The sequence below is a fragment of the Elgaria multicarinata genome, chromosome 4, assembly GCF_023053635.1.
Source record: "Elgaria multicarinata webbii isolate HBS135686 ecotype San Diego chromosome 4, rElgMul1.1.pri, whole genome shotgun sequence".
Lineage (NCBI taxonomy): Eukaryota > Metazoa > Chordata > Lepidosauria > Squamata > Anguidae > Elgaria > Elgaria multicarinata.
Genome location: NC_086174.1, coordinates 114,392,298 through 114,418,125, shown reverse-complemented (window position 1 = coordinate 114,418,125; position 25,828 = coordinate 114,392,298). Strand labels below are relative to the sequence as shown.

General features: G+C 40.1%; 1 protein-coding gene across 1 annotated transcript in view; it reads right to left on the bottom strand.

The window, feature by feature from the left end:
• Positions 1-25,828, bottom strand: part of LOC134398220 (protein eyes shut homolog) — a 614,610-nt gene that overhangs the window by 578,860 nt on the left and 9,922 nt on the right. Inside the window, exons 5-7 of the mRNA XM_063125472.1 lie at positions 25,202-25,315; positions 8,341-8,538; positions 5,635-5,723 (exon numbers count right to left, since the gene is read on the bottom strand). Of these exons, the coding sequence (XP_062981542.1) occupies positions 5,635-5,723; positions 8,341-8,538; positions 25,202-25,315 (401 nt within the window). The remainder of the gene's footprint in view (positions 1-5,634; positions 5,724-8,340; positions 8,539-25,201; positions 25,316-25,828) is intronic.

Here is a 25,828-nt window from a genome sequence, read left to right as displayed (position 1 = left end):
AAAACAGGTTGAACACCCTCCATCTGGTCAGCAGAACCACCCACTAACAGCATCTCAGTCTTGCCTGGATTGAGTTTCAGTTTATATTAGCCCTCATCCAGTCCATTGTCATGGCCAGGCACCAGTTCAGCACATCCACAGCCTCAACTGATGAAGATGAAAAGGAGAAATAGAGCTGTGTGTCATCAGCGTACTGATGACAACACACTCCAAAACTCCAGATGACCGCACTCAACAGTTTCATGTAGATGTTGAACAGCATGGGGAACAGGACTGTCCCTGCAGAACTCCATACTGGAGAATCCACAGGGCTGAGCAATTTTCCCCAAGCACCACCCTCTGGAGTTGACCCATCAAGTAGGAGTGGAACCACTGCAATACAGTACCTCCCACTCCCGCTCAGACAGTCATCCCAGAAGGATATCATGGTCGATGTTATTGAAAGCTGCTGAGAGTCACACTCCCCCTATCTTTCTCCTGACATATGTAGGTCATCATACAGGGCTCTTTCCATACCAAAACCAGGTGTGAAACCCAACTGAAATGGATCCAGATAATTGGTCTCATCCAAGAGTGCCTGGAAGTGGCTCGAAACTACAAGTTACATTCCAAACCAATTTCCTTCTAGTTGAAGGAAATAAAAAAAAATGTTCCCTACAATCATTTTAAAGGATTTGACTGCTTGGGGGGGGTGTAGTTTCCATTGTATATCTGTATTAAAATCAATACAATGGCCACAATTGCAACATACAAAAAATAAATGAAAAGTATACGAACACTGCATACTAACCAGATGGAGATCCACACAAGTAGAATTGTGTTTGCATGCATTAACAATGCAGTCATCAATATCCTGGTCACATTTATTTCCAGCATATCCAGGGTTGCACAAACAGTAGAAGCCATCAACAACTGCAATTTAAAAATAAATAAGTAAATATGTTAATCGCATTTGTACAGAGTTGCATTGTAATTAGCACAACAAAACAGGCAAATAAAAATAAAACATTCATAATAGAAAGATGATCCTCTTCTCCAAAAATGTACAGGGCAGTTAAAATGTAGGAAGTTGTCTTGCATGAGTATCATTAAAAAGAAAAGGAGGTGAAGGTCCAATGCAGAGACATTCCTTGATCTGATTCAGTTGAGAAAGGGATAAGGTATCTCTTCCTTCTGCCAGACAGGGGGACCATCTGGGATAAAAGCACTTTAGCCCCACATAGGGATGCTTGAGGAATTCAATATTTGTGAATGTTTATATGACCTGCTCTGATCTATACCTTCTGGTCTAATATTCAGATCAGAATGTAGTTATTCTTTGGATTTGCACTTCAATTTTGCAATATAGCTCTCATTTCAAAAACTTATTAAAATGCATTTAAAATATGTATTTGGAAAGAAATCACATTCAGAAATGCATGCTTTGTGAGAAAATAAACTCACAAATACATATGTAAGGATTTGTTTTTTGTTTTTTTTAAAATGGCAGATTAATGCAGAAACAAGAAGAGATGTGGCATGGACTGGGAAAAACAAAAGTGGCATGGACTGGGAAAAGGCTGATTCATCCATCTGTAGCCCCCACACCAGTGACATTCCCAACTGCATCACTTTACACCTCCCAAATAAGTGAAAGACACTTATTCATACATATAGAGAAACACTGGGGTTAATGCCCATCCTACACCGTCCTTACAGGGGCCCCATGGAGAGGAGAGAGATTACATAGATGCTCTACCCAATACAGGGATTGATCCTGCAGCCCACCTGGCATAATGGTATTTTTGTTTTTGATGGTAACCTATGTGCAATAGAGATGGATAAATCAATCTATGTCCTATAAGTCCATTTTATCCTAATTCCTGTTTTAAACATGCATGGACATTTGCATATTTTAAAACTATCATCTCTCAAAATACATTTCTAAATGTATTTCCCCCCAAAATGCAGATTTTAATTTATTTATTTATTTATTTAGTTAGTTAATTTCTATACCTCCCAATAGCTGAAGCTCTCTGGGCGGTTAAAAGGTATTTTGATCCCTTTTAGCTGAGAAATAGAAACATTCAGGAAGTGTGAAAGCTGGGTGGTGGTGGGGATAATGAAGTTCTGGTCTGCATGTTAGTCCGGAAGGTCTGGACCAGTTTTTTATTGAATTGCAACCAAGAATGATTTCCTGTAGCATCCCTAATACACAGTTCATCATCTCATTTTCTTGAGCAGTGTTCATGAAAGGGAAGTGATTTGGGGAAAGTAGTCCTGAGCTTTCCACATCATAAGGAAGTATGCGAATGAAAGGGAAAGGGTTTGTAAACATCCTCAATGTACTTACTATGTAAGCCAGGGTCTCCAACTCAAGACGAGGCTCAGGCACATTTTGTAATCATGGCCAAAGTGCTCCTAGTAGTGCCCCTTGGCCCTTGCCAGGGACAGCCCCTCCAAAGTGCCCTCCAAAGTGCCGAATGTCCCCAGATTTAAAATCTTGAGAGGGCCCCCCTTCTAGCCCACTTCACCCTGACTAGGCAGCACCCCATTTACATATAAAAGTGCATTTCATCCCCATTTCAGCTCATTTTCTATTTGCCTTCCTGGAGCTTGACAGCTGTCAAAAGAGATGTCAAAGCTTTCTGGGAAATGGGAGGGAAATGTGTAGATCTGCTTGAAAAGATGGTCTATGAAACTCAATGGACTGGGAGATCTGGAGCACTTTCATCACCTGTCCAAAGTCTCAAGATCACCAAGTTAGATGAGTGATCCCTGCGATTTAAAGTATCACATGGACCCTTTGGGACCCCCTCTTTCTAGTGCACCCCTCTCCAAGTTGGCAGCACCCTGTTTTTTCTCTTGAACACAGTCACTGGAAACAGTTAGTGTATTTAGGAGAAAAGGGGGGATGACCTGTTGTTGGGATATGGGCAAGTGGGGATTCTTACCAGGGCAACTCCCAGGATCAGGGCAACACATTGCACTCTGGAGATACACTATTCCCTGTTTCCCCACCTGGAAACTGTGCAAGGCTGTCAAAACCTTGTATGGTTGACAACTGCAACATAAAAGGGAGCAGCTAACTCAAGTCCCTACATTTTGGGTACCTGCAGTTGCACAATTGCACAACTGGAAGTAACCAACATAAATAAATCAATTGTAAAAAAAGGGGGGGGCATTTGCACACATAAACCAAGGCTGGGAAATTGGGGGGAGGGAATCCAGTCCTGTTTTTATGCAAAAAAAGGGGGGGCTCTGACTGTGATTGGATTCACAATTGGAGAGGGGAGGGGGCTTGCTGCCAAGTCCCCTGGAATGCCGGGATGCTGGGCAGAGCTGTCTGGAGGACTGAGGGGGAACCAACAAATGGTCTGTAGGGTGCACAAACCACACACTGTGGTTTGTTCACAAAACAACCCACAGTGTGTGGATAATCATCTATGATGGTTTGGCATGTCATGTGAACATGCTGAAGGAAGGAAGGAAGGAAGAAAGAAAGAAAGAAAGAAAGAAAGAAAGAAAGAAAGAAAGAAAGAAAGAAAGAAAGAAAGAAGAGCCAGAGACACAGAGAGAAGGTGAATCAGAAATAGAGAGAGAAAGAAAAGGAGCCTGAGAGATGGAAAGGAGGGAAGGAGGGAGGAAGGAGGGAAGGGCTCCAAGAGACCCCTGATGTAACCGTTTTGTAGATTTGCATGCTAAGAAATAAAATGCTTTTCAGTAGGGGTCAGAAGAAGGTTGATCAGGATCTAGGAGTAGTTATCTGAAAGTTTTGCAGTACATTGAGAGGGATTTCTGATTAACAATTGTTAAGTGTTTAACAACAGCAACAACAAAAGAACTTCATCCACATGACTTAGGCAGCTGAATTGAAGAAAGCTTGGGGGGTAGACAGGAGTGAGCTGATGTGTAAAAGGACAGTGAGTTTAGTTCAGTTCTTGTAAAGTTCTGGTGTTGGAAACAAATTCCTAAGTACAGAATATACCCAGAGGCACTTTGTTCTTTACTTCCAAGGGTTGGACGCACGGGCAGCCCAGGCCCAATGGTGGGGAGTTGTGGACAGCCCCTTCCGCTGGTGGCTATGATGCAGTGCTTCCAGGGGCAAGCGTGAAAGAAGCAGAAACCATCATTTCTGGAAAGGGTGCATGTGTCCTATGTAAACCGCCCAGAGAGCTTTGGCTATGGGAAAGTATACAAATGTAATAAATAAATAAAAATAATAATGTGCACACTGCTGCTGACGAGAGTGGGCTGCCTGCACAGGGGCAGCATTGTATACAACCCCCAAGTGTGTGACTTTTGCACATGGCTCTGGTTGATATATCATAGCATCCAAATAAATAAATAAATTCTGCAAGGTTGAAGCCTGCCCACCCTATTCTTTACAACACATGATGCTCAGATGCAGAAATTCCACTCTCTAGAATTTTCTTGGCTTTTCTTTCTTTACATTAAAGCAACAAACCAAATCCTGCAATACACTTGCATTCTGTACTAACTCCAGGACAGTGAGATTCTCTCCACCACCACCCCAGCCCCCTCATCCTTAAAACTCTCCCAAAGGTGCCTTTCCCCTACAGGGGAAAAAATACATACACCCCTGGATGTTTTGCCTCTGTTATTTTTTTTATAAAGCAATAGCCAGAGAATGAAACATTCATTTTCTGGAGGTCCAATTTTCACACTGTGCTACTTTATTAAAAAGAAACTGCTCAAGAGCTGACGTTTGACAGCCTTGATCAGCTCCTCTCATGTGCTTCCATGTTTCATTTCAAGCCCCCTGAGCTAACAATCAGTCCTTCCTCTTTTTCATCATTAGTGATGTAAAGAGAGGAGTATCTTTAGAGAGTTACATCTATACAAGGGACCTAGTGACAGCAATGATTGCAGTTCTTACAGGCATAGATTTATTATAGCCTCACACAGGTCCCTGGGTTCTTCATTATCTCTAAGATTTACCATGTAATCTATGCTGTCACTCAGTCTCTGCACATGTATCTGCTATTACTCTCATTAAGTGCTCAGAGCCCTTTGTTCCAATACTATTCCCCCCCTCTACTAGCAGACACTTAGATTTTTCTTAATTCATGGTTTTAAGCTGGAGCAGAGCACTTTCCCTCCGTCCCTTCCTTTTAAGTTGCAAATCTCAATGGTTATTTATTTCAACAGATCTGAAAATGATTCCTGTGATATGCATCAAATAATTTAAAATTGTGTGTTGAATCTACACTTCTACGGAAATTTAAGTGTGTGTGTACAGCTAAACAAAATGACCCACCCAATATATGTGAGTCCAAAATCAATCATGGCAGATAAAATACCCACCCAGACCAATTTAAAGCAAGAATCCCTTTAAATTGGCCCAAGACTACACTGCGCTTTGCAGTACACACGGTTGAAGATGTCATTAAAAACACACACACTATCTGCTCAATTATCTATGAATCATATACATGGGAAAGATCATGCTATTAAAAACACATGGAAGGGAAGCACTGCACATATGTGCAGCTCTGCACACAGTGGGGACCCCCCCATAGGCTTCTAGAGAAGCCTCTTCCCCCTTGTCCTATGCTAACCCTCAGCCAGATGTGTTGCTGCTGTACCTAATGCAATGCAACACAAGTTTTTTGGTTACTTAAAGCATTTTACCAGCTGTTCAGCTGGAAAAGGCTTCCAGAACAGCTCACAAAGTTTGTTTATAAAACCGTCCCCCCTCTCCCAGCCCTCAAATTTATAATCTATGGGGTAAACGGAAAAGGAATTAGGAGGGAGAAGAAAAAAAGCCAACCAATGCACTAGTTCTTAGTTACAAAGTTCTTACAACGACCTGCTGGAATTGAAATTGTGTGACGAGGGGAAAGACTGAGCAAGTAGGTCTGGAGAGATTTCACTGAAGATGCTTAGATTCCGCCATACAATCAGTTCCTTATTACATGGAAGATTCTAAGCATGTCCAGCTGAACACAGAATCTTCCTTCAAATCTTCCTGCACAACATGTGAAGATCTGAAGATGCAGCTGATGGGAGCAGGGAAAATGAGGGTCTTTTGCACGCATGCAAGAGCACAGATTCAGCTGTTTGATATGCATAGTCTTGCTTTCTCAATTTCCTTGTATGTTTCAGCTGTCAATTAGAGCACAGAAGTGGTTAACATACATGGAAACTGACAAGGTAGAGTTGTGAAGCACCAGTGGAAAATAACAGTACGACAAAGGAGGAACCCATTTACACAATTCAGAAGCACCCAAAAAGAAAAAGAAGTGCACTAGGAAAGACAATGCCTTCAATTTGGCAATGTAATCTTCTCGTTATTAAATGTTGAACTGTCACTGGTCAGTGTCCTCCTCCTTTTCAAGCCTTTCTCAAGTCTCAAGCAATGGAGCAGAAATATGTGCAAATGTATAGTCTGAGAAGTAAAAGGAGGGGAAATTTGCTCTTCTCTTAAATTTGTGAAAATCCCCCCTCCATTTACTTCACAAACTGCAAAATTCCACAAATTCAAAGAACGAACACTAAATGGAAGGGGAATTTGTCCAGCCTTTAAACTTGCACAAATCCCCCCTCCATGAACTCTAAATTTCTGCAAATTTAAAGTCTAGGCAGTAAATGTAGGGGGAATTTGTGAACAGGAATAACTACTCCAAGAAGGAGCAATAGCTCCCCTTTCTAGACTTGCTGGAGACTCAATGAAGTGCTGAAAGAGAGGAGGACACTGACAGGTGTCAGTTTAACTAGTGACATTGCCAAGTATTGTCCCCCACCCCCTTTGGAGCCCTAACTTCATTCGAACTTACAGAACACTGGGGCAGGATCTACACTACTGCTTTATAATGGTTTATAACAGTATTGACAACTGTTTAGGCCCAGGACACACTATGGCCTAATCTACACCAAGCAGGATGTTGCACTATGAAAGTGGTTTATAAAAGACAGGAGCTACACTACTGCTTTATTGCAGTATTGAAGTGTACTGACAACTGTTGGAGCCCATTGACACGTACCATATACTGCTTTCATACCACTTTCAAAGTGCTATATCCTGCTTGGTGTGGCTCCTGCCTTTTATATACCGCTTTCATAGTGCAATATCCTGCTTGGTGTGGATTAGGCCTATATGTACAGTTTTCAAACCATTTTCAAAGGGTTATATTCTTCTTGATGTAGATCTGGCCTGGGGGAATTAAAAAACACACAACCTCATTTGTGCAAATTTCAATATTCACACAACAACAACAAGAAGAAATTAGTGCAAATTGCCTCCATTAAAATGGGATTTGCTTATTGGGTTGAGTTGCTACAGATCAAGTCAACACCAGCAGGGGGAAATGGAATGAAATCTGCCAGGGCTGAGATGAAAAAAATCTATCAGCTTTCCACACATACACACCCTGAACATAAGCTCCATCAGACAAGCAGTTTATTGCACCCTCGTTGCTGGGCACTCACGGATTTTCGCGGGTCTCTCTTACAACGTTGCCTGCCTCCCACACGCCTCCTGCCCCTTCTGGCCTTACTTGCTCCAGGAAAATCACCCAGAAAGTCCAATATATTTTTAAAAACGGAACTTGTTGCTATCTCCTGCTGTGTGCAAGAGAAGCAGCTCGATTAGAACAGCCCACTGAATGAGCCACATACATGTTGTTTACTTCCTCTTTTGAAAGAGGAAGTAGCAAGCAATGAAAGCGGGGGCAGAGAAGTGATGGTAGGGAAGCATGATTCCCCCCACCCCCTGTCTGATGGAGCTCCATACCTACCCACTAATTCCTGAAGTGAAATTTACAGCATCAACCTGCATATTTGGCTTTCCTTTCCTGCTCCTGATGGGGTGGAATTAACAGTAGTTTCTATGATCTCTCCATGGGATGCTTTCGAAAAATGTGAAGCCTGATAGGCATGCCAAGAGTAAAAAGTTAGTCATGGTACAGTGCTTTCTCCACACCCAGTGACACCGAACTGGCACCCGTCTTTCATCGGCATGATCTCATTTCAATACAACAGTCAAACATATTTGTTAAACTCATTGCAAACAGTGCTTCGTCGCTCAGAGGAGTCTCTTTTTAGCACCTGAAAATTACTCACCATCAAATATATTGCACAAAAGGCTTTTGGGCTAATTGAAGCATCGAAAGAGACAACTCATTAGAATTTCTCATTAGCTGCAATTGTGACCTCTGGAAACATAAACCTCTGTGCCAGAAAATGAGACGTTCTGGCAAACTCTCCTCCCTTCAGGAATAGGATACAGAGCCAGGGCACATACACTAGTAAGCGTATCTCTGCTGATCTCCCCGAAATGACTCTAATTCAGCTGCAAGAGTACTCTACATGAAAAGGAGTAACAGATACTGAACTCACCGTCGTAGCAATACCCATGGAGGCAAGGGTTGGAACTGCACTCATTGATATTGATCTCACAGCGGGGGCCTGAGAAACCCTTCATACACTGGCACTGGAATCCAAGGGGAAAGGCCACCAAATCCATCTCTTTTAGACACACGGCTCCGTTCTCACAGGGATTCCCACCCTCACAGGGCCTGAATTCACAGTTCAAACCTGAAAGAAAAAGCAAAGGAAAAGCTAGCACCACTTAACTAATTAATCCATTCCTGTCGCCTGTTCTCTGTTATAAATTATTCTGGGTTAATTTCTGCTAGTTAAAGGCTCTCAGCATGAAAAGGTTTCTAACCCTCTTCCTCCTCCTTTGTTTTTTTTACAACAAAAAAAGTAACACAGCCAGAAATGCCTTTGTTTTTCAGTTTTGGAGTCAAGAAATGGCCACTGTTTTCTCTAATTAGTGAAGGAAACTGTGTGGGTTGAAACCTACAGCGAGGCAATACCATTATTAGACCAACCAAAATGTTACAAAATAGTGAGCAAGCTTTCAGGTTCTGCAGGACTCTTCATCAGGCAGGATGCTAAGCAAAGTCAGGAAGGGAAGTTGGGAGGAAAAACTGATGGTATGACATCGAAGCCATGGAGTCTGAATTCAGTCACACTTCGGTTGATATTTATTTATTATATATTTATTTATATACACATACTAATGGAAGAATTGTTTGAATATAGATTTTGAATTCTTTTCTCTGCAACCTAGGCAGGATGTATGGTTAATACCTATGGGGGCAGGAAAATGCCCCAAGATGTGTGTTTGTTGTTTTCTGAAGCTTCTGCTCGCTTTGGAAAAATTACTTGCTTGCTTCTGATTTATTTTATTATAAAATTGGGTTACCATTTTTCTTCTGTCAAACCAATTTGAATCAATGCACAAATATATGTCTATGTACATGTCCAGGCATGATGTCTGTGACATGCAAAAGAATGACAGGGAGAACTAGTCCATTAAGTTTGAAACTGCTTACAAGTGGTAATATGTGTTCAATGTGGGGTTGACCATGAAAAATAGCTGGAAATTGCAGGTAGTGCAAAATGCAGTAGCTAGATCCCTTTCTGACATGCACTTTGTTAAGCATATGTGTGAAGGTTCTCAAAACTATTTGTCCGAACCAGATAATTTGCAATAGGCATCAACTGTATAACACAGTGATGGTGAACATTTTTTGGCAAGTGTGCCGAAACCAAGCACACATTATACTGCCCCTGTTGAGATGCCATGCTAAGCTGCATTGGTTAGGCATTTTGAACTAAACATTGGCCCTGTTCTGAAAACACCTTAAACCATGGCTTTAACCATGGTGAATAAGGTCTTTTTCCTTATTCACTGTGGTTAAAGCCATGGTTTAAGATGTCTTCTGAACAAGGCCATTATGGCTTAGTGTGTTGTGTGAACCATGACTTAGCATGCCATGTGAACCATTCCTAACCATGATGGCTACATAACCATGGTTTAAAGACACTCACTAACCATTTTCTGCAAAAGGGTTAGTGGCACAACCATGGCTTAGTGTGTTGCCTGAACAGGCCTGCTGAGATAATATCATGCTAATTCACAGTGCAGTTCCCTGTTTTTTTTTTTTTTAATGGTTTTGCTTCAAGGTTATTGAGCAAATACACAAAGACAGTCCAAGTGTCTTGCTGAGGCAAAAGACAAGATGGCACCCACCCACCTCCACTCACACCTCCATTTCACTGGACTGGCAGATGAATCTTACTTCAAGACTGGTGATAGAATAGCAGGCTAGCATAGGCAAAATGGTTTAAACTTTAAAGTTTGCTCCATGCCCCCTCCCTATATCTGCTGCCTGAGATGGCTGCCTCACTCTGTGTAATGGTAGGGTCAGCCCTTGCTAGTAAGCAAACAGCCGTGGTGTCAAGAAAAGGCAGGAGTTCAGAACATGCCATAGCCAGGTCTATCCAGGAGTGACATGAAACTCTAGTAACTATGCCACTTACATAGCTCATGCTGTCCACCCAGATATTATCCATCTATCCAACTACCCACCTCCAGATTAAAGAAATCAAAATCAATTATAATTTAACTTTTCATATGGGTGGCCCCTCTGGTTATGAAATGCACTCTGAAGTCTGCCTCACACCACCGTTGTCATATTTTTGGACACCAGTTTAAGACTGTCCTCTACTACCAGGCATTTGATGGCATATGACATAGCATTTATATCAGTGGCTTTCATCAGATCTAGTATCGTACTGTAACTGATTAGCTGTTTGAATTGTTTTTGAATTTTGTATGTGAAAGATTGTATATTATGATTTTATCATCTTTTATTTGTAGCTTGCAATTCTTGTGAACCACCCAGAGAACTTTGGCTTTTGGGTGGTATAGAAATGAAACACACAAACAAACAAAAATAGTTGAGTCAATTAATTAATTAAATGTGCATATTAGAAAAATGTCCTAAAAACAAGCTTTCAGAACTTTCAGAAACTAACCTCCTACAAAAATCAAAGTCCCCCATGTGTGTCGACTTGGTACCATATATTTAAATTATGGGAGTTGTGTCTGAACTAGAATGAATAGGGTGACCATATGAAAAGGAGGACAGGGCTCCTGTATCTTTAACAGTTGTATTGAAAAAGGAATTTAAGCAGGTGTCATTTGTATATATAGAGAACCTGGTGAAATTTCCTCTTCATCACAGCAGTTAAAGCTGCAGGAGCTATACTAGAGTGACCAGATTTAAAAGAGGGCAGGGCACCTGCACCTTTAACTGTTGTCATGAAGAGGAAATTTACCAGGTTCCCCATATATACAAATGACACCTGCTGAAATTCCCTTTTCAATACAACTGTTAAAGGTACAGGAGCCCTGTTCTCCTTTTCATATGGTCACCCTAAGAATGAAGCTACAACTTTCTTCATTTCTTGCAAAACTGATGTTGGCTGAAAGGAAGAATTTAGGAAAAATGGCTCACATTATGAAAACAATGAAAAATATTCTATGTTAATGAGTTGTCCCAGGAAGTGATGATGACTGGCAGGCAGTGTTGATCCATACAAGCCAAAACAGAAAAGGATCTTGTGCCAAAGGCTGATCTGTGTACTGCAAGTAAGGATGCAACTCAGCTGGCCATAAAGTCAAGAGAAGAGGCAGCGAGACAACAGCTTGCTAGTACTAGTATATCTCCTGTTTTGAAGACAGGAGTCAAGTTTATATGCTTTGATATATATATATAAAACATAAAGGTATTTTATGTTTGTTCTTGTCTGACCTCTCATAGGGAAAGCACCCCCACCCCATTTCACCCCATTAGAGCAAATGGTCAGGGAACAGGTCTCTATTTTTATAAACTGAAGATGCAGAACTGTGCATCAGCAAAGTAAAGGATAAAAGGTCCTGCACAGTTTCGTGTGTGTGTGTGTGTGTGTGTGTGTGTGTGTGTGTAGAGGGATGAGGAGGATTTTTTTTAAAAAAATCCTAAAACTCAAGGGATGAAGGGATCTGCTTTAAACTTGGCATGGCTAAAGCTCTACTTAACAGCTACCAGGGTGCCAAGTTTCAGCTCTTTATTTTTTAAAAATGACAGAGATGTTTGCAGTTTTGTTAATTTCCATAGATGATAATAGCACGGTTCTCCGAAAATGGAGCAGTTTTCTGATGAGTAATCTGGTGGTGTGGGGAGACAGCTGCTCTGGAAAGCGAAGTGGGGGATCGCCTCATCGGAGCTTTGCCCTGAATTTTGGGGAGAAGCAGACCCACTCTGCACACCCCTAGACATTACAGTAGAACAGTCATCTCTCATTCTTGTTTCTTTTATTTATACTAGAACAAGGGAGGATCTCCAACAAAATGTGCCCCTGTTCTTGTCTTCAGACAGCCTGGAACATGACCCCTTTAGAGCTGTTTTGGACTTCCAATTGCCAGTGGGTGGGTAAATTACATGACAACAGAAAGTAAAAAAAGGACCATTCCCCCTTTTGCTCTGCTTTCCTACAAAGTGCTAAAGGGCTTCTGTTCAAGGATGGCTAAAAGCATCATCAGATAAGCTTTTTATTGCACACTTGCTCCTGCCCAGTTACTGATGTTTGTGCGTCCTTTAGATGTTTTCGTCTGCCTTCTGCTCATTTTTCCATCACAAAATATACCCCTTTTAATCCGTCTTTTTTTTTTTTAAACAGACCACAGAATGTGCTGCCACTTCCTGTTGTGTGGAGGAAAAGCGGTAGGATAAAACCGGACCCTGAATGGGCCATGTGGTCATTGCTGCTTCCTCTTCCTCTCCCTTTGTAAAGAGATTATTGCTACTGTGGGACAGCCACAGGAGGCCATAGTGACAGTAGGGAAATGAGAAAATTTGATGATGCTCTAATAATGCTAATATTGAATTCTTTATTGGTATATGCTGGAGGAGGGGGAAGGTTCAGAGAGTGGGTAGAGGAATAAAGAATTATTTATCCTTTTCTTCCCTCCTAAGGGGGGATTTTTAAAATCACAACAAAGATCTGCTAATCCCTCCCACCAAGATTTTATGAAACTTTAGGTCCTGGAAACACATAGGCCATTGTCAGGCTATTCTTTATAATGTGTTTTTTCTTTTAATATACAAACTAATATGCTTGAGTGTCCAGGTGCAGAAATCACTACATAACGTTTAGTTTGTCCAATTGTATTTTCAACTGTTAGGCATAGGACCACCCAAGTTCAGACTTGGAGGGAAGACAAAGGACTTGTGAGATACATCATTCTGTCTGCTAGGATTTTAACTAAAATAAAGATGGATCTATCTAAGGAAACAGATTTAAGAGATCTAATGAGATATGTCTCAAAACTTTCATTTTCCAGGAGCATTTTCATTGAGCCTCAAACTTAAAAAACAAAATAAAACAAAAACAACTCTCAGCATCTCTATGATTTATGAGTTATAGGAAATAAGTAAATTAGATTTTCACTTTACTCAGAAAGCATAATACAATAGGAAAAAAACCAAGAATCAAAGCACTCCTGGTGGATAAAAACCTAATTAAAAAGAGGCTGACACACTCCCTAGTGAACTCTGTTTGTTATTATTTAGCAAAATAATTTTAATAGGGGGAAAAAGTTAATACCACCAAATCTCTGGGTACTACTTATTACTAGAATACCATTATCTTCATGCTCAATACTATCTCATATGTTGCTTCAGTGAGACATCTTTTCTGTTTTATTATCTTTTAGCACATTTAAGGCTGCATCTACACTAGTATATAAACAAACCCTGTTTTAGCATAATAGTTGCAGGGTTTTCTAATGGAATTCTGGAATGTGTAGGTTTATGAAGGCTCTTTGTAGATTCCTTGTTAATGGTCTCCACTCTTCTGACAAAAATACAACTTTCAAGATTTCTAGGATGGAATATCAGATAGCTAAACCATTTTATGTTTCTAAGAGAACCACATGCTAATGAATAACTTTTAAAAAATTCCAAAATACCCACAGTTTACCCCATTTTTGTGTGGCAATTCCCATGCAGCAGACACTGAATTCGTTGTTCTGAAGGGTCCTGGATACAACAAATCAAGAAGTGGGGGTAGGTTTTTTGTTTTGTTTTTTGATCTCTGACCTCTTTACCAGATGAAAGATCAGCTTTTTACAACTCCATCTCTCTATTAGGATGACAGATGGACTACAGAGTCCACCTAGTGAGAGAGATGGATCCATGGTTTCTAGAACAGTTTAAAAGATTGATAGCACAATCCTATACATATCTACTCAGGAGTAAGGGTATTTAGGACTTCAGTCTCAGAATTTATTTACTTCTATTTATATGAGTAAAAGGTTTTTTAAACTGCTCTTCATCAAAATACTCCAGGCCGGTATACAATATGAGATCCAAAGGTGGTCATATAATCATAAAATATAATAAAAACAATACAGAATACAGTCATAAAAATAAATAAAAGCCACTGTATAAAATGACAGACTAAGGCCAGATCTACACCAAGCAGGATATTGTACTATGAAAGCTGTATGAAAGTGGTATATAAGAGGCAGGAGCCATACCAAGCAGGACATAGCACTATGAAACCAGTATATGGTATGTGTCAACGGGCCCCAACAGTTGTCAGTGCACTTCGATACTGCTATAAAGCAATAGTGTGGCTCCTGCCTCTTATATACTGCTTTCATACTGCTTTCATAGTGGAATATCCTGCTTGGTGTAGATCTGGCCTAAGAAGAAGAACATAAAACATCAGTGAGGTTTATAGGACACAGTTCTTTAGGTACTAGTCTACTGCTGGAAATAGAATAGCTCTATTCTTCCTTATAAACAAGAAATCTTTATGCTTACTCCATTCTATATACATAATACAAAGAAATTATATCATTTAAATAACAGAATGTAGGATCAAGACCCATGAATGCTTCTACTAGCATCCTATATCTCCAATATAGACTTGCTGTTAAAATAAGTCTATTTTAACCCCATTTCCCCACTTCATCAAAGCTTGTTCAGTGCTGCAATTTTTTCACTGCCATTCCTTGTCCTATGGGTTTTGACTGACTGCTTGGCCTTAACTAATCTTCAGTCTTATCAGAATGTCAAACTCATAAGCTTTTTAAAAATCAACTGCTGACGACCACATACTATTCTAAAGTGCTACATGTAGTAATTTATGTTCTTCTTGACCTAAAGATCAGCCCATTTTCCCCAGGAAAAAAGTCAAGTAGCATGAAGCTATGTTAATAATGGTAGCTTAAGAAAATAATTCTGTTTTTAAAAAAGTGTATTATAACAGTCAGACATTGCATCTATTATGTATAATATTACTGTACCTCATATGGTCCCTAATTACACCTACTATATTTTCTTTGATTTATAATGCATATGAGTGAAGGATTATCCAATGGTCAAGCAATTGTGCTGTGAACGTATATGGGAATAAGGAGGAAGACAGTATTAGTCTAATAAACTAGTAAAGTATCAAAACAGCATGAGTTAAATTACTATCAACTTTTGCTGTATGTAGTTATTTGTAACATTTCCTTGTTCTGAAGGCACTGGATATATGAGCTTCCAACTCTTTCTGAAGTGATACAGACTCAATACAGGTTTACCAAGTCAAGTGAGAACTATATCTAAGGGCTCATCTACATCAGACAGGATATTCCACTATGAAAGTGGTATATAAAAGGCAGGAGCCACACCAAGCAGGATATAGCGGTATAAAAGTAGTGGATGGCATGTGTCAATGGGCCCCAACAGCGGTCAGTACACTTCAATACCGCTATAAAGCAGTAGTCTGGCTCCTGCCTTTTATATACTGCTTACATAGTGGAATACCCTGCTTGGTGTAGATGAGCCCTAAGAGTGCAATCCATCACCCTAACAACATGTATATTAGCAACAAGGAGTATACACTGGCTATTGATATTGGTTTCAAAAAGTGTAAGTTAAATACATGGATAAAGGAATTGAACTCTGCTTCTGAAAGTCAGTTTGGAAATGTCCATGGATGACAAGTTGATATACTTGTAAGGCAAGACACACACTGGAGAGAAGTCTGTTTGCTGAAATGTTCTTGGATACAGGGTTAGTAGATCTGCTGAGAGAGGTTTAGTAGATCTGCTGAGAGAGGATTCTCTCAATCTCTTCTCTCATGGGTTTTGATGAGCAAATAGAACTCAAAACCATTTCTAAGGTTTTGGGACTCAACCACTCTACTGTCAGATAGATAGTCTAGAAATGGAGAAAATTCAAATGGAGAAGTCACTCTACCCAGGAGCAGTAATCCGACCAAAATCTCTCCCAGAACAAAATGGTGCATCATCAAGGTAGTCAAAAAGAACCCCAGAGTAATATCCAAGGATTTGCAAGCAACTCTCACCTTGGCTAATGTGAGTATTCATGGGAGGAAACAATGCTCTCTAAAAAAGAACACTGCTGCCCCTCTGAAGTTCACTAAAGATCACATAGATGATCCCCAAGCCTTCTGGAACAATGTTCTCTGGACAGATGAGTCGAAGGTAGAACTTTTTGGCCTCAACGACAAAAATTATGTTTGGTGAAAAATAAACACTGAGTTTGAATAGAAGAACCTCATCCCAACCATCAAGCATGGTGGTGGGAATGAAATGTCTTGGGCCTGTTTTGCTGCCTCAGGACCTGGATTCTGCACTGTATCAGAAGATTCTAGAAGAGAATGTCAGGCCATCCATCCATGAGCTGAAGCTGAACTGGAGGTGGGTCATGCAACAAGACAGTGATCCTAAACATATAAGCAGATTTTCAAAAAATGGCTGTGTAGGAAGAAATTCTGTGTTTTAAGAAAGACCTAGGCCACAGCTAGACCTAAGGTTTATCCTGGGATCATCCAGGGTTCGCACCTGCCTGAGCACTGGATCCCCTGTGTGTCACCTAGATGAACAGGTTTGACCCTTGGACGATCCAGGGATAAACCTTAGGTCTAGCTATGGCCCTAGTCAAAGTCCAGGCTTAAACCCCATCAAAATGTGGTAGGACCTGAAGCAAGCTGTTCATGCAAGGAAGCCCTCAAATGTCACTGAGTTGAAGCAGTTCTGTAAGGGGGACTGGGCCAAAATTCATCAAAACTGATGTGAGAGTCAGACCAACTCTTACAGGAAATACTTACTTGCTGTTCAAGGGGCTGCCAGCAGGTACTAAATCTAAAGGATCACATACTTTTTCAAACATGGAAATTGAATGTTGAATCAGTTGTGGATAAATACATGTTGAAAAAGCATCATGTTTTATGTGTTATTTGTTTAACTAGGCTATCTATTGTTCTTTATCTAGGATTATGGGATGAGATTACTATCTAGTACACTTTATGTAGGAAATATGTGACAACCCTAATGGGTTCACAAACTTTTTCTTGCCACGGTATTGAGTAAGAGGTGCATTTGAATATGAATACTGCCTATCTGCACTGCGTGGCTTTCAATATGTTGTGCATTCCTATCCATAATCAAGATATGCTTGGGAACAATCTTCCAAATGCAGATCCTACTGAAAGCAATGCAGAGCAAATAAGCTGGATGTGGACACTTAAGTATTTAGCACGAATTGTGGTTCTACTCCATGCTCCATCCATTGTACCAAAAGGAAAGAACATGTTGGGACCCTCTCTAAACCAGTTCTCTGGACCAGATCAGTGCTGTGAGCCCCTCAAAGCACCACTCAGCAGTTGGGAAGTGACAGAAGAGGATTTTGGAACTCAGTCTAGTGGCCCCTTTCATCCTTTCCCCTTCCAAACAGGTGATCAGCTTCTCTCAGTAACCATCCCTGGATCTGATATGATTGAAGTGAGCACCCAGGTTGAATCTATGCACCTCTTCTCCAACTTTGTGCCCTACTGGAGAGGTGAGGTGGTGACATCAGGCTTCTTCTCTGTAGACCAGGGATGGGGAACATGTGGCCATGCAGATGCTGCTGGACTACAACTATGATTGTTAGGGCCGCTAGGAGTTGTAGTCCTGATCTAGGCCAGTTTGCTTTTGGGGCTTAACAATCACAGCAGTCAGTGGAAAGTTTCTTTGGACTGCTTGCAGTTCTCCGAATTGGAGCCATAGAAAATGATGTCATAATTTTTCGCCTCTGGGGGTTGGGAAGGACTTGTGTCAGCTGTTTTCAAAGAGATTCAAGCAGCAGAGCAATCAAAAGTGAAGGGTAAACAGCTGATCTCTCTCCTACTGTGAGGTGCTCCCTTCACAAGGCTGCTGTTCAAAAATATGAAACTCCCCTGGACTATGTCTGTGGTGGGAATTTCTTCAGGGGCATGTTGCACCTGAAATTACAGACGCTGCCACTTCCTATCTCTTCTCTACTGTGTCAAGTCCTATCATCTCTACAGCAATTGTTCCTTTTCTAAAAAACAACCCCAAAACAAAACACCGACATCTTTATCAAGCCACTGAACTATCATAGCAAAAAGAGCAATACTTCGCAATACTAGCGCTGGGAATATTTTGCAGATCCACTTAAACACTATTACACTTCCCTTTTTTGTATATGTGTCAAACTCACACAAATAATACTTAAACACACCATCGGCAAAGTGTGTCAGCACACTGTCTGCCTATAAATGTGGCATTTCTCTTCACACAAAATTAGCAAAATTGCAACAGTTGTTGGAGGACGGCATTATCTCTCTCTCTCTCTCTCTCTCTCTCTCTCTCTCTCTCTCTCCTTACTGCTTGTGAGGAAGAAATGCATTAACCAAATTCAGTCTGACAGATGTGTGAAATCTCACAACTTAAGACAAACTCCCTTTTGCATGATAGAGTAAGCTATGCAAAACTATCACTGAATAGAAGTTGCCTTTTTTTAAAAAAAGCGCTAGCTGTCATAAAAGCGCTTTTAGTTTTTCTTTAGGGAGAATGGCATTTAAAGTCACATTCAGTTTATATTCCTCTGGTGGCCAAGGTTAGGGGGTAGGGTGGCAGGGAATATAAATCATTGTTGTGCAATGGAAAAATAGCACCAAATTTCAGTAGCAACATTTCTCCCCCCACACTCATTCCCAAATGTTTTCCGTGTTTGCACTCCATCATTTCTGGTACCGCTATACTTGTGCCACCACATTAGCCATCTTACCCTGCTCTTTGTTCCTGTCACTGCATTTCTAATAACAGGGCTAAAAGGTTTCTCAAGGTTACTGTGAATCATCTCAAGGTTTTTCAGAACAAATATAATGAAAATGATTTGGTAGGAAATGTTTTGTATTATAATCCACTTTAAAAACACAACACTAAAAGAGATGTGGGCTAATGCAACATGCATCCGAGCCTTTACAAGTACTAAAAGAGAAGGCCTTGATTTGTGTAAAAGAAATATCTACTTTCTTAAGTTAGGTTTTTCATCTTCCTTAAAGTAAATGACCAGAATTATTACTATACATCCACATATAAGAAATCTGTGCCATAATTTTTTATCAATCCTGATTTAGCCTAGTACGCTAAATAATTTATTTTAGGTAGTGGGTCAGTAATATCACCATAGAAAACCAGAGTCAAATATTTAAGTGGGAGTTTTATTTGTTTTGTGTGGCTTTAAAAAAAAATCAAACTAAATAATAACAATCCTAGGAATTTCCCTTTATTGCTGTGGTTAAGGCTGCAATTGCTCACTCCATCAGCTTGTTTCTGAGGGGATGTAAGACATAGCAGAAGTGCTATTCTACTACCATCAGTATGGCCCTTATGGCCCCAGAAGAGCCCATGGTATACTCCCAGCAAGTTTGCCAGTGTAGATTTACTGCAAGCAGGGATGATGAAGAAGAGGCATTCTCACTGAGAGGTTAAGGTGGATTGAAGGAGGCCTTGAATCTGGAGGATCCAATGTCCCCTCATTCCTGAACTACCACCCTCACATGGGTGTGGAGCTAGCCTGGTGATTTTCCTTCTCATTGGTATCAATGGGAGGGGTTTAAAAATGGAATGTGAATAGGAAAAACCCACCAGACCAATTTTCACCCAAGGTGACTCAAACCAACAGAGCTTAGGAAGTAGTGATTCCTCTTCCATGGATTTTCCCACTGCTCCTTAGGATTGCTCTGCCCATGCTATATAAAATGTAAATGTTTTCAGATGACTTTGACAGAGGTCAGATGCAGCTGTGAGCTTTTCATCAGTTGAATTCAGCAAGATGATTAGTTCCATCCATTACAGTATAAACACACAAAAGTGATTATTAAAGGGTAGTGCATACAGAGGCTTCAAATAGCATTGGATTACGGAAAAGGGAAAATACACGAACATTGTAGAAACATGCATACAGTAATTGCAGTTGACAAGAAATGTTGCTTTTTCAATATGCTGCTTTCAGGAGGGGGGTGGTCTGCCTTTTCTTTAAACACCCAGAAGCTCTGGCTATCAGGTTGTATAGAAATGTAATAAATAACTAAATACATTTTATGTAAACTCTCACTCCTTAATCAAGGAAGTCCAAGACACTGCTCTGTGGAAACGGAAGCAGTCAAGATCACAACCTGCCTCTCGTGTATTAAATTTCCAAGATACTTTTGGAATTTAGGGTTCCTATTAAATATTCTATGAAAAAGCGCCCTTGCCATGGTTCCTGGCAGATATGAAATGATATTTTCTTTCAGAAGATTAAAGAACACCATAAACTTCCCCTCTACCTCAAAAAACAAACACAAGTGGCTAGAAAAAGCAGCACTTAGCACCTTCAAAACACACCCTGGAGAGTCACAACAAATCAATAATATCAATGAGGCCATGCAGACATGCCAAATGCAAATACAACACTGTTTGACATCATGCAGAAAGAACAAAAATTGTATTCCATACCTGCATAAAGTTCTGAAAAGAACAGACATGAGCTTATTATTTCCATGAAATAAAACTTTTCTAAAGTCAATCAAAGCATGTGTCTGTATAAAGAAGCAAATCACAGAATCATAGAACTGTGGAGTTGGAAGGGACCACAAGGATAATCTAATCCAACCCTCTGCAATGTGCAGGAAAACCAATTAAAACATCCATATTGTGAATTCTGTACTGTGTTGATGTTACTTCATGACTAAATAGCACCCCCACATACCTGGAACTGAGCATCATTGAACAGTGGGATGTAGTTTGGAATAGCACTGTAATAATAAGCTTATCACTTCCTGTACCTTTTGCCAGATCTACACCCATCATGGTAATGCTATATCCCTCTTGTGCATTTATACCTCATAGAACACACTATGTCATTTGTCATGGTATTTTGGATAAGGTGGAATATGTATTATGTGCCCTAACAGTTATCAGTTGCACTTCAATACGGCTATAAAGCCATAGTGCAGACCTAGCCTTTGTTCATGCAGTAAAATCCATGAGCACTACAGCTTTTCTACATTTTTTTTTAAAAAAAACCCACTGCTCTTTGCTTCCATTTTCATTCCAAGATTGTCCAGATCACCCCATTACACGGGGAGCCACATGGTTTGAATGCAATACTTCCTATCTCTGCCCTGAGTTTGAACTTCCATTCAAATCAATGAAACAGTGCTATCTAGTGGCAGAATTATAGCACAACAACACCAATACATGAGGCGACTTGCCCGATTATTATTTTTTCAAGCTGATCTTATCTGTTTTTCCTCACAGTGGGATAAGGAGAGTTAAAGGGTGGGAGACATCCTGCCTGATAACGACATCATGCCATCTACCTAGAAACCTCCATGAGTGGTCAGTCACAGGCGTGCTATAAATTGCTCAGTTAGAGGCAGCACTAGTCAAGAAGAATTTTCTAGAATCCAGCTGTGAGTTGATCCTTTCTGATTTAACATTTAGAAGTTGTCTATATCCATTTATTAGAACATGCAAATTTCAACAGCAGTTGCCTGGGGTGGGGAAAGTGGTAGGGCCTAGAGTTTGATGCCCCTCCCCCGTTCTTCAATAAAGTCTGAGCCTGCCTTTTCAATTTGTTCCAAGGTATATAAGGGTGGGATCTCCTGCGGGTGCATCTGGGCCTGGCTGAAGTATAGCCATAAATATGTGTGTGTGCTTCAAAAAATAATAATACAGTTCTCCCCCCATCAATGGACACTAGTGATCTGGGTGGAGTTTGAGTAAGAGACTTGGAAAGGCTGGGTCCAGATAGCAACAGTCTTGAAGGTCCTGAGAATGAGAACACAGGACAAGAGTGAGCCAACCCCTGGACCTTACTTTCCCTGAATCGCTATAAGGGGAAAGTTAGAGGTCAAGCAGAATATGGCCATCTGGGAATCTTAGCTTAGCTTTATTTTAAAAGCCAGTTCCTATTTCACATAAACATATGTGGACAAAGTGTACAGAGAGCAGGGAGTCTGACTTGGAGCAGATTCCCTGCATAAATATTTGGCCCTCTTTATAGTGCATGATCTCTGGTATCCTAATCCATATTGCTTCCCAGACCTATGCCATTGCTCTGGCTTTGATCGTCTTCCATTCCACCTTGACCAAAGTACTTTGCAATAGCCCAGTTATTACAAAGATGATAAGTATGCAGTTCAAAATACCTCTGAGCCAATTTTAGCATGTCTGTCTCTGCCCAATCAGGCTTCATTATCTGAAAAATTCAGCAGCATGACTTAAGTGACATCATGCTGAGGACTTGCAGGAGATTCTACAACTGTATAGATTTAACAGAAGTATTTGGTGGTTCTATGTCAGAACAGAAGCAACCAGAGATAAAGTGTTTTAAATTGGGTGATATTGCTTTCATATTTCAGCAGACTCCCAGATTTGAGAGATATTGGTTTTCTAATAGCTGCAGCTCTCCACTGAGCTACATCACAAAATATGTAGCCTTTGATCACTGAGAACTAATTGTTCATTTAGTCCATTATCTGTACTCTCCTTTCTTGCCTCCTTCATAAGCTCTTAAAAACCTTTTACTCATAATCTGATGTCTACTTACCACTACCCATAACAGTGTCCTATACTGAAGATCTCTCATTATTATTCTAGTTGTTCCCCAATTTGGTCTGAGCTGTTCTTGCTGGCTTACTTTTTGTCACAAAACATGTGATGGTCAATTACCATTTCAGCTTTAATCTTAATTGCTATACATTTGGGGACATGTGCCATAAGGGCTGCGACAAACAAGAACACATTGCTTTTTAAATGATACACAGCTAAAAATTTTGACTGAGTCATGAAACAGTTTAGATCAAAGAACAGTATTCTTTGTCCTCTTCCGCAGAAATAATTAAATGAATACCACCTCAAATCGCTCAACCATCCTACAGCTGTTGAATGTTAAATAATGATGAGCTACTCTGTAGCTAGTCATGTAGTATGCTAGGCATCTTTGTCTGCTTTCAGCAACCTGATTGACTAAAGGAATATGAAAAATGTTCAAGGTATGATCTGCTTTGCATATAGCAAAATTCTATTTTCCAACTCTGTCATGTCCCAAATATACAGGATTCCACTTAGACATTAGCCACATACTCTTAAGTTTCATATTTTCTCTGTAGTCAATTCCTCTTTTAAACCAAACTGATTTTTTGCAGTGATTCTGCCACACCGACTGATTGTTTGACAACCTTTCTATTGTTAATTTGGCAAAACTTCGGGCAATGGCTCTTTCTGGGTGGAGATCACCAGTTGCTCATGTTATATAGGGTTCTATGGTGCTTCATTTGGGATGAGAAATCCAAAGTGCCTTTGGGACGAATAATTTGCCTTTGGAATGAAGCAGTTCCTGAATTCTGAAGCAATGGACAAGCATTGTTACTTTGTATGCTTCTTTTCCATGGTGGATGGATTGCATGAGTTCAGGCTACACTTGGAAGTGGTTATTTGGCTCATTTCTGGGACCCACTATGTATAAAACAAGGGTAAGTAAGCTGTTGCCATCCAGAGTTCTGAACTATAACTTCTACAATCCATAGCCATTGACCATGCTGCTTGGGATTTATGGGAGTTGCAGTCCAAAACATCTAGAGGCATCAGGTTGCCTACTCTGGGTAAGACCATAACTGGCTGAGGGCTATCTGTGAGCTGGTCCTATGAAAAATGAAAATACTAGTTATCAAGAGCGCTCCATCTAATGAAAAACAGAGAATCAGTTTTGAGTTGGGGTGGGGAATAAGGACAGTAAGACAGGCACAGAAAAAGTCAAGGAATCCACCATGTGGGAAGTTGGAGACAGGGGGTATCGAAAATATTGTGAACAAAAGCAAGATGAAGGAGGATTTATAAAATATCCTCACATGAGATATCCTCAAGATATCCTTGAACAAAGCAGCAAAGAATGTAAAGGAGAAGAAAAAGAAGTGGTAGAAGCAAAGGTGAGTGGCTTACATCGAGAGTGAGGAAGGCTAATTGCCCCCAAAGGAAATACTTGAAAAACCTGCACAGCTCAATTAGGTAGTCACTGGATAGGAAAAATGTGGTAATCCGTTTGCTGTTTGCTGTTCTCAAGATTAAAGGAGGTGACAGCTTTATAACCCCATCATTTTGAAGGTTGTTTTTCTCAGTCTTCTACATATAACAGATGAAATGTACTTATAACGCTCTTCTTCAGGAATGAAAAGCAGAGTAATGCCCAGACAAAACTGGACAAGGGTGATTCTAAAATTTTAAAATCTTGACATTCTTCTTCGGTTGGTAAATTTTAATTTCTTTTATAGAGTGTGGGAATCAGTACCATATCCCTAAAAATAGCTGCAACTCCTAACTTAAGTTAGTCACTATTAGGTCCCACTAAAATCAATGTGAAAAGTCTGCTCTCTTGATACACTTAAATTCCACTGATTTCATCTAAGCACAACCAAATCAGGTAGGATCTAAGCTATTCTTAATATATTTATCTATTTATTGTTAGCCTTAACGTTTAGCTCAAGGCTGGCATATAATATTTTTGTTTGGGACCAGAAACAGTATCACCACTACTCTAGAATAAGCCAGAATAATTTTAGAGGATCAAATTTAACTGGTATGGGGAAATGTTTACACATAGGCATATCTGAGAATCGGCAGCACAACGCATTGATATATGCTAATAAAGTATCCTTCTGAAAGTGGATGGGTAAAAATGTCAAAACTGATTGTACCAAACTGAGGGCATTATGAGATATTTTTTTCAGGAGACCATGTTCTACCAAGTTCTTCTTTTATGTTTGTCATGTTTATTATCATCTCTTCTAATAAATAGCCAAACTGTTTCAGTAGATGATGAAACAAAGTTTATTTCACATTAGTCACAGTCTACGAGATAATTGGCTGGTCACTTTTGAAGCTTGCTTTGAGAAAATAAAGGACTAATAGTGTTGCTCGGAAGAATGAAATGAGTTCAGACAAGTGACAGAAATGCTTTATAAAGTTAATTGTGTTTACTTTCCCTTCTCCCTCGGTGTTCATTACCTTTAAATGGAGCCACACATTGGCAGTAGTAATTACCAGGTTGGTCAATGCAGGTGCCTCCATTCTTGCAGGGAAAAGACGCACACTCATCTATATCAGTTTCACAGTGCACACCTTTGAAAAGATAATTGAAGATGCAGCAAATTAACAAGACAAGCAGGTGCCAATTGATAATGGTTCAATTTGTACCTCAAAATTTCAAATGCATTTTGTGCTGTGAAGTCAGTCTAAATCAAGCAAATAAGACTTAACTTACAGATATTATATTGTCAGAGTCTATTTGTTTCATTTTATCACAAACAACACCCCCTACCCCAGGAACACTTGTCTTTGTACATGTCTGCAAATTACTTCTCCAGGTTAAGAGAATACACACTTCTGAAACATGAATGACTGGGGAGAATTTAGGTCAAATTTACTGATGGACTATTTCCCATGGTGATCATGGCTCTATTTTGCCAGGCTACTCTTTGTCCAATACAGTGATACACTGTATTGCCCCAAACAGTGAATTTAGGGATTCTAAGAAAATTATAGTCTTTGTGGATGAAGTTTCTCAAAAAGATAGGGGGTTGTCCTGGAATGGCAGTTCCAAGGTGCACAAAAGAAAATCAATTGTCCTTTCCA